Here is an 18945-nt window from a genome sequence, read left to right as displayed (position 1 = left end):
TTTATCAATAGTTTCAGCTCCGTAGCATCAAACAATCAGGTAATATTCGACAAGATCTTACGCGACCACACAACATCTACATGCATCCACCTGTAATGCAGTTGCGGCTCCACAACAACAACTTGCAACCATAGCAAAAAATTATTTTCGCACCTTAATAATACATAATATTTAATAACCTCAAACTAATGCTAACATTAGTCCGTCACTAGAAAATATTTCTAAAAAATAATTGACTAACTGCAAAATAATATATAGTCTCTTGTGCCTAGGGAAGAGGCCAAATAAGATGTTGAAGTTGAAAGACTAACTAATGTCAAATGCATCAAACTAATTACTATAGTTGTTGAATTTAAGTTTCTATGATCCATATCAGGTTTTTTTAGAAGAATTTTCAGCGTAAATCACATTCGAATGCATTTGTCGACGCGTTTTGAACCAACGAGTGTGGTTCATCGTCAGGACAAGTTGAAGAATCAGATCTAGGTTGCATGTTAAAAGGTCAGAGCAGAACATCCAACGACTATATTTGACCATGCAACGGCTATATTGAACTAGTAAGCTAGACTCGCTAACGACTATATTTGACTGGGAAACTACTAGTCAGACTAGACCAAGGGACAGGGACAGGAGAACATAACTATATTTAAATGAAAATTAATCACTAGGAATTAATTATTTACTTGAAATGACATCTATTTAAGTAAGATAAATAAATATTTAGTTAGTTAATTGAAAGTTAGTTTAGTACCAAATATAAACTAGGTAATATATTAAATATATAAATAAGGTAAAGTTACATAATTAATAGTAAGTTAGTTTTACTATTATTAAATTAAAAGGGGTTAATATTAAATTTACATTAAATAGTTAATGGAAAGTTAGTTTAAAACATATATAAATAAGGTAACATATTTAATTAACATGAATAAAATTATATAATTAAATATTTAGTTAATTAAATTTAAGTTAGTTTTTAATTTATATTTAATCAAAGGAGTTAATAAAAATTTAAAATATAATTGTAAATTAGTATTGTTATATTTATTACCATAACCATAATTGTTGTTAAATCTATTAATCGATCTTAATAAAGCTATTAAAATAAAATAAACTTAAGCCTTATCTAAAATATAATAAGAATAATTCTTTAAAGGATAACTTATTAAGGTAGTTGAATAAGGGATCAAGGATAATTTTTTTTTTTAACTAAACCAATGGGGAGAAAGAAGCTTGTTTTAAAGAAGGTTAGTTCATAATAAAAAACCTTCATCACTAATTATGAAAAAAAAAGTTTTTATAAAAGGATTTTTTATTTTTTATTTTTTAAGCAAACAATAAAGTTTTCAATATAAATCGAGAGGAAGGGAAAGAGAACAGGCGAACAAAAATAAAAATCAAAGGGACGATAAAAAGGAAAAACCGACAATCCAGAAAACGAGGGGGAAGAACAACAAAAGGAGCGGGGCAGGGGGAAACGGCTAGGAAGAGAGGGCAGGGATCCAACAACTACTAATTTTCTAGCCGTCATCTCTATTGAGATTGTTTGGCCTTTTTCCAATCTCAATGGCTTCCCTAAATTTCCGGTGATGAAACTGAGCAACCCTAGCAATAACACGAGCCTCCTCAATACATACATGATGCTTTGTCTTTTCAGCATGCTCTGCTAAGGCGGACGACTGGGTCCTCCCATGTTTTAAGTCGGCTGAGTGCTCATTAATCGTTTGATTAATAGGACCCATCTCACCAATGGAGGGGGTCCCACAAGAACAGGGAATAACATAGACACCTTTCATGTCCTTGGGGTTGATCGGGTCTTTTAGTGACCAGAGGGAGCTACAGATAGTGTTAAGGGGTCTAAAAGTAGAGGGAACATTATGCTTCCTAAGAATCCTAGCAATCTTATGAGTAGTCCCTTGGATGAAAGGGAGATGAACCCTTGAGACTGACTTGATCATCTTTAGGGTTTTCTTGACCAATGAATTATTGCTGGCTTTAAAGAAAGCTTTTTGACTGAGGTGCCTACTATAACCGTTCTTAACAAAGACATTAAAGAGATAGACCTTCTCTTTATAGAGGCTCAAACTAATTAACTCATACTAATGTCTCGTAAAAACTAACTAATTTCAAATGCATCAAACTGATTGCTATATTCCCATAAAAACTAACTAATGTCCAATACATCAAATTAATTACTATATTCCCACGCGAGATGGCAATTGGTGAGCATTGATGTATCTCATACATAACAACAAAAATCGGTGTGCCCATCGCCAACTGTATTTCATATGAATAGGAATAGAAAATGTCTCCCAAGTGGTGAGAGATGCGCGTAAATGGATTGATAGTAAATGCCAAGAACATTGACTAAACGCTAAATACTTTGTGTTTTATAACAAAAACATCGTTCTCGGGTTGGTGGGTAGATTATTAAATATATAAGGTTGTTGCTAATATTTAATTTAAATTAATATAATTCTGTGAGATGGTATTGTTTTGTTATTTAAAATATATTATTAATTTTAATAGGAAAAAATTATTGGATTACTAAAATGGTCAGAGTTTTTGGAAAAAAATCATAAATTAAATTTGTGATTCCAAAATTTCTATTAAATTATAAAAATAAAAATAAAAAACACACTCCAAAACATCTAACAACCGTGTTACAACTATTTAAAAATGCATTGACCAAAAAAATTGTCCGGAACTTTCGCTAAATGCTTCTTTTACTAAATGTTTTTGTGTCTAATCAATGTGTTATGCTGTATTGTTTAATTACAATACATCAGTATCGGCTGAAAATGCATTTGAGAAGAAATTGTCAGGGCATTAAAAACAATTTATTATTAACAGAGAAGGGCATTATTTTGATATATAAAGTCCCACTGTGTCTTCAATGAAATGCGAATTTCAGAAATCAACCAGATCTCAGTGCTGTTTTGTGTTTCATAGATTGGTTGAACACATTGAAATATTGAGACATAAAGAAAGTGATACAGGCGCAGCTACTAGCCTGGTAGGTACTATGAGAAGAGGACCACAATATTAAGGTTAAGTGCGCAATCCCAAGCTCTGCAACACATCTTCAATCTTTACATCTTTCTTTGTTATTCATTTCTATAATATCCCATGGCTTCCTCCTCAACATCTACCTCACACAGCGTCAACAACAACGACTATGTGTGTGATGTTTTCATCAATCACAGGGGCCCCGATGTCAAGAAAACCTTGGCCACCCATCTCTACCATCGCCTTTGCAAACATGACTTGAGGGTATTTTTAGATGACCAGGAATTGTGCGTGGGAGAGAATCTGACCCCTCAAATTGAAAGCGCCATTAGAACATCCTCTGTGAATATAGCAATTTTTTCTCCGAATTATGCATATTCAAAATGGTGCCTTGATGAGCTTGTACTGATGGTGGAGTGTATGTCAAAGTTTAAGTCCACCATCATCCCGGTCTTCTACGACGGTGTCAAGCCTACAGAGCTACGATGGGTGGAGGGCGGAAAGGGAGTCTACGCTCAAGCCCTACGCGAACTTCAAGAGAAAAAAAATCTGGATGGTCAACAACGATACCGCTCTGAAGAACTTGAAAAATGGAAGACGGCTCTGTCTGCAGTTGCAGATATAACAGGTTTTGACGGAGAGAAGTATAACAGGTGAGAACAGCAGCCCTCCATGTACATCTTAGCATTTAATTCGTTGAATTATTAAATAGATAACGCCATGTGTAGACATTTCTGCATGGTGAAAGAGGTTGACTGATAGCCATTTATTATTATTGGTTTGTATTCCATTTTGCGGTGAAGATGATTTTCGTTTACGTGGTGGTAATAAGCACTTACATAATAAGATCAATAAGATCTCTTTTCTCTTAGAAAGATAAATACTAGCAATTGCCCAAAAAAGTGTAAGGAGAGGCTGATAAAATTGTTAAATTGAAAAAGTTGTACTTTGTTTTGAAATAATAATTATTGTATTAGATTTAAGTTGTTTAGTATGTTTGTGTTAGGTTGGTAATATACAATCAAAATAATAATTGAAATATTGAGATGATGAAAGTCCTATAGTTTGTCTATACATATCAAACAAGCCCCTCAGTTCTCTACTTGCCCCTTAGGTTCTCTACATTTTACATATCCTTTCATACATCACAAAAAATAAATAAATAAATTTTGTGGGGATTTGAATTTGATATCTAATTTTAACATGCTATTGTTGCATTTTCATTAAAGTAGAATTCCTCTCATTTATATATATGTTTACTATATGTAGTAATTCAAAAAAAAATATTATTAAATATGTCCATTGATTTTTTATATATATTATTATTTTTAATATATATTTTTAATCTAGTATATAAAATTTTGATATGATAAAATGAATTATAAACTTATATACTTAGTGATTGTTAATATGAGACCATTGAGAAATGCTTATAAATTTTCTCAATTTACTAAAACATGTTTTAGGTTTTCCCAATTTACTAAAACCATACACAAGTCTCTGCACAATTTGGTAGGACTCACCTCTTCTCCAAAGAACTTATTAGTGCTTTTCCCTTCGAGGGTCTGCCATGGGTGTTTACATCTTTTTCATAAGGCAACAACGTCTAGCTTGTTGTCTATGTCTCTCTTGAATATATACCAATAATTATTCATGAGGAATATATGTTGACAAAAGAAACATGCACTAATAATCAAACTTAAGAATAATATTGTTAATAACAATATTTTAATGTATATATAAATAAAACAAAGTAATCTAAATTTAAAAATTTCTTATATTTTCTTCAAATGTGTCATTTATTTCATTTTTAAGATGGAATTGATATATAAGATTTAAAAAAATAATAATAATAATAAAGAAAAGTTTAATATAGGTTATACATCAAATATTTGAAGATGCATGTTGAGTAAAAGATTTTAACATCAAACATATAGAGAGAGAAAAAGTGAGAAAATTCTTATTCCATTAATAAATTCTTTCTAATTCAAGGTATAAGGGAACTCATGATTAATCTGAATTTGGTATATAAAAGAATATTAATAATAAAAATAATTAAATATATGCAAGGAAGAAAAAATATTAATAACAAAAATATTTAATATGTGTGTAAAAAGAATGTGTGTTGCTCAAAACCAACATAGATCCGTCTAACTTCAGATCTACCAAACATAGATCCATCTAACTTCAGACCTATCAAGAGTTGAGAGGAATAAATCTATTAAGGTGCAAACCTTTTCTTAGTCAGAAACAAGTTTGCATATTGAAAGATTTTATTCCTCCTTCAGATCTACCAAACATAGATCCATCTAACTTCAGACCTATCAAGAGTTGAGAGGAATAAATCTATTAAGGTGCAAACCTTTTCTTAGTCAGAAACAAGTTTGCATATTGAAAGATTTTATTCCTCTGCTTGGTAAATTAAATCCCCATAGAAATTATTTTTAAACATATAAAAAAAATCCCCATTATTATTATTATTAAATATATAAATTGTTATGTCTACTACATTCTAATTATAAATAGTGATTACGTCCACATTCTAGTTATAAATTGTTATTAAATCCACATTCTAGTTATTAAGTCCACATTTTATTGAGTTGAAGGTTAAGTAAATACAAACAATACAAATTATTAAAACATATTTAGAAAGAAAAATACATTTAACACTTTCTAAATGTTACCTAATTATTCCACTTTTTAATTTTTATTTAGTGATTTTTTTTAACTTATATTTTTTTTTTATTATTTAAAATATGTTTTTAACTATATAAATACATTCAATGTGAAAAAAACTTGTAAAATTGTATAAATTTCATAAAAAGTTCATCCAAAACTCATAACAATTAGACTACCATTATGCAAAAACAACTATTATTTTTTCGGAAATTTTATAGAATTATTTTTTTAAAAACTTTATAAAACATAACTTGACCATGGAAGAAGAAAAAAGAAACATATTGTATATAGATTGGGAGCCCCATAATTTCCCATAACAAATTAAGGTACTTAAAAGTGAAAATGACACATCATTGTAGTGGACTCTTAACATTGATATTGAACAGACCTATAAAAAAAAGTGTCAACTACTACGAAATGTCATAATTATAGACATTGTAAACTAAAATAAATACTGCCAAGATCTAAAAAAAAATTTCAGCAAAACTGTACACTAATCTGTATCACCAACAAACTACCAGTTATCACCAACAACGATGATGAAGGTTATCCGGCCATGAGCGTCTGGTGGTGCCCGTGGGCAGAAGGGCTAGATCGGCATAGAGGAAGCGTCGGTTGGGAAGTACGTGGTAGCCGAGAAGATTTAAGTAGTCTTGGCCCGCCTCCAAGAAAACCATAGCAGCAGAGGTCGAGGTTTGGCAAGGTGTGTCCAGCCAGTATAGCTCGAGGATCAGTTTATTTATCAGTCTGATAAATTGTCTTATGTGAGATCAGATTGCTCAAAACTCTATCATTAAAATTCCAAAATAAAGGAGTGGATTTTCCAAGTTGTGTTTCTCACGAAAAATTATTGATAAATTGTCTTATGTGAGATCAGATTGCTCAAAACTCTATCATTAAAATTCCAAAATAAAGGAGTGGATTTTCCAAGTTGTGTTTCTCACGAAAAATTATTGTTTCTTGTGGCTGTGTTTTTATCTGAGTTTATTTTTATTTTGGTAAAAATAAATTAATTAATTTCAGATGGTTCATCATGACAATTGCAAAATTTCAAGGAATTTAACCTAATAAATTTGGAATTAAAAAGTATATAATTAATGTGTTTGACATTTAAAAAAATAATCATCACATAAACTAACTTACAAAATAAAAACAAAGAGACCCAACACATTTAAGAAGTGGAATGCCTCAACATAACATAATTATATTTGATAGGAAAAAGAAGGCCACATAGTTTCTGCGTACATTCAATCAAGGAAATATTATATTTATATACGTAAGAGGTATTGACATTTCTATATACGAAATAAATCCCCAATTTCAAAACAATAAACCCGCACCCATACCCAATACCAACAAATCCTTTTAACCTTTATAAGAAAAAAATTTTAAAAACGAAGTTGCACAAGGAAGCCAGAATGCCAAGGTGCCCCAGAATATTGGTTTATTGTCTGTTTCTCAAAAGTTTAATAACCACATATAAGCATTTAATGAAATGTATTGCTGAGCTTTAACTGAATTTTATGTGTGTAAGATTTAAAATACAATATAATAAAAATAATCGATATTCATTTGTTTATCATCAGTGAAATGAATATAGTGACTGTTTTTTTTTTCTAGTTTAAGACTAACCTAAGTACCCACGGGGGATTTGAACCGGTGACCTATCGCAAGGAGTGTCTTAACAGCTCACCCATTCACCGTCAATCCAAAACCGCGTGGGCTAGTGACTGTTAATTATTATAATCGAACTAAATACATAATTTACCATTCCAGGTTAACTATTGTCTAAAAGTCCACCACCAAATCCAGAAGAAATCCAACATAAAATAATATAGACAAGCTTATCATCAGTTAAATGAATATAGTGACAGTTAATTATTATAATAATTTACCATTCCATGTCAACTATGGTCTAAAGGTCCACCAAATCCAAAAGAAATCGAACATAAAATAACATAGACAAGCATAAAATAACAGAGACAGGCCGTTGGAAAAACCAAATCAATAATACGAAGTTGATATCATATGTTAGATAATAAAACCAACAAAAATAGTTAATATACACTCTTTAAATTAATTATCTATTTCAAGACATTACATTTACAATGTCACGAATAAAGTTGGCCAGAAAGAGGCCCTTCAGGAGATTATTATATTCACCGTGTAGCAGATCATGTTTGGAAACTAAAAACAATCATATTATTATACGTTTAACGAAAACAGGACACCCGCTACTTGGAGAACTAAAAAGTAACAACAACCATTGAAGCCATTTGGATAGATAGACAATCGCTTTGATGAGGAAAGCACCTTAATAACCAGATTTTCCTGCTATGGACAAATTCTTGAAGCCATTTAATTCCCTTTATAGCCCCTGTTTAAACCTAATTTCATATCTCCCCGGAAAATGATCCAATTCAAAAACACTTTTATTAGCGCATCTTCTGTTCTTGCATCCTTATCACAAACAATATCTGAAGAATCAAGATGCATTGAAATGGTGATGCACTGGTTGTTCTTTGGCTAAATATTTACCCAAAGAATCAACATGTTTTTCAATAAGTTTCATTTCGAATTGTAGTTAATTGCAGTATCCTCCACCATTTGTGAAAGAGATTTAACCTTTAATTTTTGAAAAAAAAAATGAAAGTGGAAAAAAAGGGTTCCATGGTTGCCTGGTAAAGAGTTCTAAAACCGTGAGGGTTTGCAGCAAATCCTGCTTTCCGCATTCACCAGAAGAGAAAATCCAAGAGAAGGGGACCAACATTTCAACTCTCTTCTTATATAGTTGGTTGCAGAGCCATTCACACTTTGAGATATGTACAAGAAAGTCTGCATATCGAGGACCTATGACCACCATCTGATAAAAGTAGTGATTCCACCAGTACAGGTCTTTTCCTTTTCGCATAAAATTCTTTCCAGAAAATCAAGAATATCCTTCTTTCGCAGCCCATAAAAGGTAACCAAATCAGGACCCCATAATCCATTACATTAGATTCAACACTCCTGTGTACATTACTGTTGCACGAGTTCGTCATTCTTGCTTGAGCATTGGCGTTATAATCTAATCCAAATCCAAGCGTTAGATACTATTTTTGTTGAATGCATCAGAATCCATTTCTTGAAACTGATAAAGACTAACAATATTATAGCAAATGCCATTAGATTGCTGGCCCAAAATCAGGGGTGGCACGTCATGGTAGAGGTAGTGAGTTGCAACTACACCAACCTCCTTTCCAACAACACCAACTGTTTAGGTGTCCCAATATAATAATCCTATGCAAATTTCGCTGAAATTGCCATGCGAACCGATAATGGCACCTCTAGCCATAGAAATTTCCAGAATTTGCCACTCGAACAAATAATGACCACTCGCCATTGAAATTTCCATTGCATCAGGAGAATGGCACAACTAAATTGATTGGAAATTCCACTATACATCAAATTCTACAACACATCAATTGCCCGCTGAATGCCCGCTCAATGAATGTGGACTACAGATGTAGACGTTAGAAACAAAAAGATGACGAAAGTCGGAAGGCCTATCGGCCTAAACATATAAACAAATATTCTAGAGCAGTTGAAGTACAATAGAGCGAAAGCAGATGAAATTCAGAAAATTGTCATTGTTATACTGATATGGTAGCGAAAGTAGGGTAGGATACTGATAACCTGAAAGGCCAAAATTGCATAGCTTCTGGGTTCAATTAGTTATTAGTCTTCTATGCCCTGCTGTGGAACAAAACCTTTATGAAGGGACAGGCAATCGGGAGAGTTCGTGATTAAAACTTCCAAGGGTTGCAGATGGCCCATGGATATACGCAGCTTCATTTATTTCTAATTAGGGCTAATGACGTAAATTCAACTGTTCATAAATTCTTCTTTTCGTTCATGCCTCCCTTGGTTTTCAGTGCTTGCATTTTCTTTTTTTAGATTTTTAGCTCGGTCCTTTTGGTTGAATGTGACTATCCTTTGCTAAATCACTGTTTATGTTTGGTTTCTTTTATTGTTGAAGTGGGAAGACAGGTATCTTGCAGTGCCTTGAGGCGCTCTTTGAACTCTGCAACTTTCCCTTCGTATTCAAAGAAGAACAGCTCCTCGAAGACGTCGTGGAAGCAGTGCTGGAAAAAGTTAAAAGAAGGCTGCATGTGTCAGAATATCCAACAGGCTTGCAAGAAAAATTAAAAGATTTTGAAACCACAATGCCATTGCAGCAGGAAGTTGGGAATGTTATAGTTACCGGAATTGTGGGCCTTGGAGGGGTTGGCAAAACCACCCTAGCGAAAGAGTTCTTTAATATTCAGAGATCAAAATACAAGCGACTTTGCATTTTAGAGGATATCAGAGACAATCCTTTAACTACCTTGCAGAAATACCTTCTAAAGGACTTAACCCAGAAGGACGAGGAAATACGCAGCATTAATGAAGGTAAAGGAAAGCTCCGAAGGCTTCTCCCATCTTCTGATTGTCTCATTATTTTAGATGATGTAGATAATATTGAGCAGCTGGAGGCATTACTTTATCCAGCGAAGGATGTCCTTAAAAGCAGTAGCTTAATTTTAGTGACATCTCGCAATAAGGATGTTCTCACAAGCTCAGACATCCCAGAATCATCCATATACATTCTGAAAGGCCTCAGTCGACGGCACTCCAAAGAGCTCTTTTGCTCGCATGCATTTGGCCAGCATCATCCTACTGCGGGATTTGACATAGTGGTTAACAAGTTTTTGGATTCCTGCCTTGGATTACCATTATCTATTAAAGTGCTTGCCTCGCTTCTTCGTGGAAAAAATGATTTAAATCATTGGGAAGCACAATTTAGCAAAATCTCCAACGTGCTTCCTGATGATATACAAGGCAGGCTAAGAATTAGCTACGACGGTCTTGATGAGGAGGAGTAAAAGATATTCTCAGACATTGCTTGCTTCTTCAGAGGAGAAAAAAGAGATAGAGTCATTAGAATATTGAATAGAACCGGCTGGGAAGGAACGCTGGGCCTTTGGAAGCTGGAAAACAGATGTTTGGTGCAAGTGGACAGTGAAAACCGTCTGAGAATGCATGACCATGTCAGAGACATGGGCAGATATCTGGCGGTGAAGGAACCTCCTGATGGTGAGCTTCGGCTCTGGAACCCAACTGCCAACCTTTTTCATAAGCTTTCCGGCCAATTACCTGTAAGTATTTTGAAGTGTTTTCGACAGATTTCCAATTAGCGTCCTGTTATCACAATTGTGTCTGGTTAGTTTTGAATTCTTAAAACTTTGCAAGAATGGATCTTGTTTCTAACAGCTCTGAGTGAACAATTCAGGTGCGTGGAATTAGCCTGGTAGATAGAAATGAGGTTGAACAATCTTTCGAAAACCTTGCGGAGCCTGCTCGCACTCGTTTATTGAGTAATATGAGCGGGTTGCAGTTGCTTAAGGCTGAAGGTTATTTTCCTACATGGCTACTGAATGTTTGCCACCATTTACCAAACCTAATATATTTAGACTGGCTGAGCTGTCCCGAGTCCTCCTTCCCTTCCTGGATTCCAACCAAGAATTTAAGAGTTTTAGATATAGAGGGACTTTTTTTTGAAACACTCTGGCAACACGAATCTCAGGTATTCTTCTTAAATTTCTATTTCTTGTTTTTTCTTCAAATTGTAAATATTTACTGCATTTAAGAATTGTCTTCCTCTAACACACTGCCTGTGACATTTACAGTCTTAGACGTACTTTAATGATGTATGTAAACAATGCAGGCACCTCTGCAGCTGAGGGAATTGTGTATTCACGCTCCCCTTTTAAATGTTCCAGATTTCATTGGGAACCTGCAGCACCTCGAAATATTTGTACTGTCCCACAGTCGTCATCTTAAAAGTTTGCCAGATTCGGTTGGGAACCTAGCACGCCTCCAACATCTCCACTTGTCGGAGTGCTCCGATCTGCAGACGCTTCCTGACTCGGTTGGGAACCTAGCAAGCCTCCAACATCTCAACTTGTGTAACTGCTTCGCTCTGCATACGCTTCCGGATTCGGTTGGGAACTTTTCAAGCCTGCAACATCTGTACTTGATCAGCTGCTCAGCTCTGCAGACGCTTCCGGACTCGGTTGGGAACCTAGCAGGCCTCCAACATCTGGACTTGAGGTACTGCTCCGCTCTGCAGACGCTTCCGGACTCGGTTGGGAACCTAGCAGGCCTCCAACATCTGGACTTGAGGTACTGCTCCGCTCTGCAGACGCTTCCGGACTCGGTTGGGAACCTAGCAGGCCTCCAACATCTCAACTTGTTTAACTGCTACGCTCTGCAGACGCTTCCGGACTCGGTTGGGAACCTAGCAGGCCTCCAACTTCTGGACTTAACCTACTGCACCGCTCTGCACACGCTTCCGGACTCGGTTGGAAACCTAGTAGGCCTCCAACATCTCATCTTGAGGTCGTGCTCCGCTCTGCAGAGGCTTCCGGACTCTGTTGGGAACCTAGCAGGCCTCCAACATCTGGACTTGACCTCGTGGTCCGCAGTGCAGACGCTTCCGGACTCCTTTGGGAACGTAGCAGGCCTCCAACTTCTGGACTTAAGCCAATGCACCCCTCTGCAGATGCTTCTGGGCTCGGTTGGGAACCTAGCAGACCTCTAACATCTGAAATTGTTTCGCTGCTCCGCTCTGCAGACCTCTAACTCTTCGATTGGCCCGTTGTTGAGCATGGTGCCCAATGTTGAGCTTTTGGGTTCGTTGGAGTATTTTAATGCGTCTCAATGTTCCAAACTGCAATGGGATGCGGGAATAGTAGAGCAGCTGCGCCAACGCCTGGGAGAAGGCTTTATTGAAGAAGTTTCCAGTGATGGAGAAGGTTTCAATGAAGAAAGCAGTGACGAAAGCTGAGAAATAGATTTCAGTGAAGAAAGCGTATCAGGGAGACGAAAGCGAGTGGTAAAATATAACAGTACTTTCAGAATGACAATCGTGGTCTGGTGGCTACAATGTAGTTTTTGATTAAAGATTATTATCGAGGACGAATTATGTATTTGGAGAACTAAACCTTAGATATTATAAAATTTCTTTGAATGAGTTTTATATTAAATTGATGTAAATTCATTTAACACAAATTTATTGAGATTTTTACATTAAATTTATGTAAATTCATTTAATAGAAATTTATGTTAAAATTTATTAAAGATTATTAAAAATACAGAGGAAGAAATATGGAAATATTTAAAATATTTTTTTATATGTTTGATTTTTTTAATGAATAAATTTTATTTAAAAAATTTATTAAAATTATATATTTACTGAATTAATTTAAAAACGAAAACTATTTAAAATTTATATAAAAGAAATGAAATTTTATTATATTAAAAAAAACTTAATAATTTAAAATTTCCATCCTTAAAATTTTTAACTATACATTTACTAAAATATTATATAAAAATAATAAAATTCTGTTATAATAAAATATTAAAAAAATTAATAATTTGAAATTCCCAATCTTTAAAATTTTTAATTATACACTCACTAAAATATTATATAAAAATAATAAAATTCTATTATATTAAAATATTAAAAAACCTTAATAATTTGAAATTCTGAAAATTCTTAATCATATTCTAAGTGCTTATCATTTTAAAATTTAAACTTTATTATGTACATTTTTCAGAAAAAAAAAAAAAAAAAAAATTGGAAAGTATTTTAAGCTTCAATATGTTTTCATAAAATGTGTTTTATTGAAAAATGAATTTATTATCATTTTGCAAATATAGAAGTCTATAATTGAAAGCCATATATATATCTATAAATAAAGTCTTTTATATATAAAATTATATATTTATTTATTGGAATTATATATATATATATATATATATATATATATATATATTCGATTTTACGTTTCAATATGTTTTCATAAAATGTGTTTTATTTAAAAATTAATTTATTATCATTTTGCAAATATAAAAGTCTATAATTAAAAGATATATAAATATATATATATATATATATATATATAAATTATAATTAAACATTTTTGAAATAAATATATAATTATTTGATCTTTATTTTATTTGATTGATTCATTCATTCATCAGTATATTTTTATTTTTATTTTATTTATTTATTTTTAATTTTTTTAATTTATTTTTTAATATTATTTATTTATTTATTTATTTTAACTTTATATTCTATACATTTAACATCTCTAACTTACATAAATCAATATACTTCTAAGCATTTACAACGCTCATCAAAGCATCTACACACAAATAACCATTAACCAACGAAATAATAATATTGCTATAAAGTAACTCTTCATTGCTTGTCATTTATACCTATTTTTGTAAATGAGGAGAAACAAATTAGAGAGTGGGTATGCAAAATACTAAGGAAACTTTTATTTTATATGCAATTTCTCACAAGTGGGAGTCATATTTGTTGATAGTCATTTAGAGTTGAATATTCTATAAATTCAAGTATTTTAAAAAAATTTTATAAAAATATTGATGACAATAAATTTAATTAAAATTTCATTTTTATTTAATTGAATTCTGTTTTTATATAAATATGTAAAGAAACAGATCTATTAAATATTATGTATAAATTATTATTTATTCATAAAATATTTAATAAAAATAGATTGTATAATAAAAAAATTATATTTAATTTCTCAATATATTTTTCATTTTGTAAGTTTAATCTAATTAATTTTTAAAACTAAATTGATCATATTAATTATCTATATATATATATATATATATATATATATATATATATATATATATATATATATATATATATAGATATATGTGTGTGTGTGTGTGTGTGTGTGCGTGTGTGTGTGTGCTGTTAAAAATTTTGTTTATGTTGTACCTAGGGTTTCTTTTGTTGTCATGCTATTTTAGTCTAGTGAAGTTGTGAGTTGCATTTGTAAATTATTAATTTCTTCATCCTAATTTCATGAATGGATCTTTGAGCAATTTTGTCAACATGAGACTCCCATATATTATTGTGTGTTTACATGTGCCTTTCATTTCTCTAGGCTTGCACTTCATATTTGTTGATTTTTTTTGTTGGTGTGTTGTTAAACAATCTCAATGGTTGGGCCTTCCACATCAAATGTGGAAGCCCTTGGTTCAACAAGTAAAAAGAAATACAAAATTGTCAAAAGGGCGAGTTCCAACTCCACTCTAGATATGAAACACTCTATGGAAAAATCAAACATCAAAAATTCGATGGAGAGAGGATTAATTAATGATTTCACTAGCCTTTGGTCTAGCCCCAATATTGTTCAAGAAAGGACTGCTAAGAATTGCATCAATCAAAACTTTATTTCTATTATTACTGCAAACACACACACACACACACACACACACACACACACACATATATATAATGCATTAGATATTCCATTGGATAGCTCGTCTCAACATATTTGATAAAATATTTTAAAATTCGAAAATCTATACTATGAGGGTTTATTTTTCTTAGATTTGTAAATTTATTAATTTAATAAATCTAGAACAACAAAAAATACGGAAAATAGAGGACAGTGAAAAGTAAACATCAACAAACCACAATGAACATAAGATATGCTTTGGGAAATCCTTTTAGGAGAAAAATTAGTTGGAAGGTGAGGTTGCTTTGCTGTCTCTTCCTCTAAATGGAAATGGTGCAAATACAAAGTAGTGAGACCTATGGCCAGTGGTTTACTACAAAACAAAACCCTCTATTATGCTCTCTCTCTCTATCCACTCTTAGCAACTCTTTTCAACTATGGAACATAATGCACTTGAATAGAATGGAACCCTGTTTCCTCCTAGTGGCATGGTGATAACATAGCTTGGTAGCCAACTAGTGGTTAAGTTTGAGTCCTTTGAACTCTTAAGTAAAGTACAATATCGACCCTTCTAGATTCCTCTTCATCATGTTCATGTGTCTAGTGCTTTTTCTATGAATAATAGGGCTTGGTGTGGCATCCTCTCAAATTATGGTGGTTCATCACGATAGGTGAACTTTGGGAGGCATAACTCTTGCATGCAAACTCTAATTAACGAATTTTGTAGATAGTTGGAAACTTATATGTTGTATAGCAACACTAGTGGATGGAGTGCTCAAGGGGAAAAGTTTTACTCCAAAAAAAACATCACTAAAGGCCTCACACTGGCCCTAGAAGGTTCAAGGCCCCAATTCTCCAAATTGGGCCTTACCGCTAAAACTGCTCATGTAAGTTGATTTCTCTAATTTTCCACTCTATAAGCATTGAGATTGATAAAAACCAATGTAATGATCCAATCCACATCGATTTTTATTTGAAAGTATAGAATAAAGGGGCTCTATCTTTAGAACTCATTCCTATTCTATGGGTTGCAAGGAAATAGGGGAATGTATTTATTTCAATGGAATTTAGACTTTAACCTAGATATAGAAATCACATTTGCTCCTTTTTGGATCAAAATCCTGCACCTCCCTATTATCTTTGGGACCTTGATTCCTTCAAATTATTGGAGACAAGTTGGGGTGTTACATAATTTACATTGAACCTAAGGGAAATTTTTTTACATGTGCTAGAATTTGTGTGGAAATTGACTTTCAACCGAGAGTGACTGAGGCAATTTAACTGAATTTGGACGACCAGAGTTATCTATAGGCCCTAATTATGAAAAAGTTATTTTTAAATGTAACATGAGTGTGGAAATTTTTTAAAATGTTACTTAAAATCCCAAGAAATTCAAACATCCTCGAAGTAGAGTTCAAAGAAAATTTCAACCTCTCAAAATAATACTGAGCAAGGTGCACTCAAACAAGTAAGAAGAAAACATGAGTGACAATAGCCTTGGCGGGACTAAACTTGATAACCAATCTCATCTACACTTATCCAATCCCTCTAATAATATATTTGGATCTCTGACAATGAAGAAGAGGTTGAGAAATATCATTCAAAGAATAACTTAGAGCCTAGCTGAGGGTGTCTTTCAAAGGAACAAAAGATCTTTAAAAATGCAGCTTCTAATGATACCCATATTGTGCAATGTGCACCTTCTTATGTGAAGGGATCTATTCCATAAATAGAGAGTATGGATCCACTTCTGAAGGATAATATAGTTACCAACTTAATGAGAATTTTTATCTCAAAATGAGAACACTAGGTCAGCAAATCTAGATTAAAAAATCAAAATTGACTTTAAAATTGGCACTTGAAATTTATTTACTATTTTTTTTTTTAAATTTACTGATAAAATAAATTAATAAAAAAATGATTTGATATTTCCTGATTCATCACAATATATTTTCTGGTTGACGTTTCGAGCTAGAAAATGTGGCTCATCATCAAGACATAGATAAGAAATATGATCTAGTTTAGAAGGATAAATGGGAGAGAGATGCAAGGTCAAAGAGTGGAAAATAGATGTTAGGTTAGATAAAAGTTAGAGATAAATTTAATTCATTAATAAAATTGTAAGAACGTGATTCAAACGATCATACTTATTAAAATATGTAAAATAACAACGTGTGTGTGTGTGTGTGTGTGTGTATATATATATATATATATATATGTATGTATTATATCAAAAAATTGTATATATATATATATATAATAAAATGTGTAAAAATACATTAGTAATAATAACGTTAATATAAGGAGATCGAGAAACAAAAGAGATTCAAATCGCCAAAAGTATATAATAATTAATAGAAAGATATATATATATATATATATATATATATATATATATATATATATATATATATATATATATATATATATATATAGATAAAATCAATTCTTACATTATAAAAGAAGGAAATAAAGATATTAAGTTCAGAAGAAAATTAGTAGCACTACGAAATTATTATTACAATAATGAGGGTTACAAAAATAATAGGTAAGATATATATATATATATATATATATATATATAAAGGAAAAAGACGTAATTTTCATTAATATGTTAAGAAAATTACATGTTGGATAATGTTGCATGTATGAGATGCATTCACTGAAGAGCAACTCAGAAGAGTTAGGGAAAAATTGTATACAAATTTACATCATAGTAGTCCAGGTAGTTATATCCACCATAATAAACAAAAATACTGAGTCACTGTCCCAATAGTAATAATAGAAACTGTAGCAAAAAAACATAGAACCAAAAAACCGAAAAAAAAGAATGATCTGTGAGATCACTCCGAGAGATGCCCGTTCATCTCAATGAATGGCCAGTGGAAAAAATGGTAGAAAATGCCCTCCCTGTATTCCTGAATTTTCCATTGTCCCATGTTCAGCTACGTGGCCGCTTTGGAAAGACGATCAGCAATCTCATTCCTTTCCCTGTATATATGTGAGCATACAATAAAATCAAATTGTGATTTTAATGTAAATATATCATCTAGCATGTCTCTGAGTGTGTGAAAGTGACAATGATATACATCGTTTATCTAATTTATAACAAGTTGTGAATCCCGTATATCTGAATCTTTTAGCAATTTAGTTCTCTCGCAAATAGGAGAAGGTGTTTTAGTTTGTTTAGTTCTGCATAATTATTGGTTCCCCTGCCTAGGTCGACTTGGATTTTGTAGGACACAAGATTGCTGATGTGTAATATAGCCCCCTCACAACCCTCGACTTGGGCCGAGCCATCAAAATATCCAATACACACACACACACACAGATATATATTTCAAATGTAAGAAAATATTTGACCAAGCTAGAAAGAAGGGGGTTAGAAGAAAAATAAAGTAAGAAGAATCAGGGAGAAGAATTTGATGATCAACATAAATATGTTAGAAATTAAATAACAAAGCAATGGAACACATAAAATGTTGTAGAAACACCAACATTAAAAAAATCATAAAACAAGAGAGTCACATATATACATGGTTCACCCAATTTGGGCTACATCCCTAGAGAAGCAACTAGTCGTTCCTTTTTATATTATCTAGCAAACTGAAGGGATACAGCGTATAGAAAATTCCTTGTAACTTCCTTTTATCTCTCACACAGTCTCCTATGTTTTTCTGTCACGGAATAATACACAATCGCAATACAATTCCATCATATAAATTAACGGTTGTCTTCTAAGGAAAAAACCCTAAATTAACATAACTTCTACTGTTAAATCTTGTGCCTGATAAACAATCGAGATTGACTACGAAATTACAATATTTTACAAGGAAAATTTTCTCTAATGTTTTATTCAAGGGCGCTACCCCTGAACCCTTTCCAAGCCCCACCTGATGACACTAGTGGGGGGGGTGTAAGCCCCTTCACAACCCCCGTAAGGGAC

At 32.5% G+C, this 18945-nt stretch overlaps 1 protein-coding gene across 1 annotated transcript; it reads left to right on the top strand.

Moving 5' to 3' along the window:
* Positions 1-3129: 3129 nt before the first annotated feature.
* Positions 3130-10592, top strand: LOC149236498 (disease resistance protein RPV1-like). The gene is made up of 2 exons (XM_089368928.1): positions 3130-3662; positions 9707-10592. The coding sequence occupies exons 1-2, from the start codon at positions 3130-3132 to the stop codon at positions 10590-10592; spliced, it is 1419 nt and encodes a 472-aa protein (XP_089225054.1).
* The last annotated feature ends 8353 nt before the right edge of the window (positions 10593-18945 follow it).

This window comes from Pinus tabuliformis, chromosome 8 (genome assembly GCF_031772625.1).
Source record: "Pinus tabuliformis cultivar Carrire ecotype Pingquan chromosome 8, CPIR1, whole genome shotgun sequence".
Lineage (NCBI taxonomy): Eukaryota > Viridiplantae > Streptophyta > Pinopsida > Pinales > Pinaceae > Pinus > Pinus tabuliformis.
The sequence above is the reverse complement of the archived record's forward strand: the minus strand, read 5'-3'. Positions and strand labels throughout refer to the sequence as shown.

What these genes read in the sequence shown, in the direction of transcription:
- LOC149236498 (XM_089368928.1), top strand. Translation starts at nt 3,130, where the DNA reads ATGGCTTCCTCCTCAACATCTACCTCACACAGCGTCAACAACAACGAC. An exon ending in GACGGAGAGAAGTATAACAG is followed by an intron (nt 3,663 to 9,706) that starts GTGAGAACAGCA and finishes TTATTGTTGAAG; the next exon opens with TGGGAAGACAGGTATCTTGC.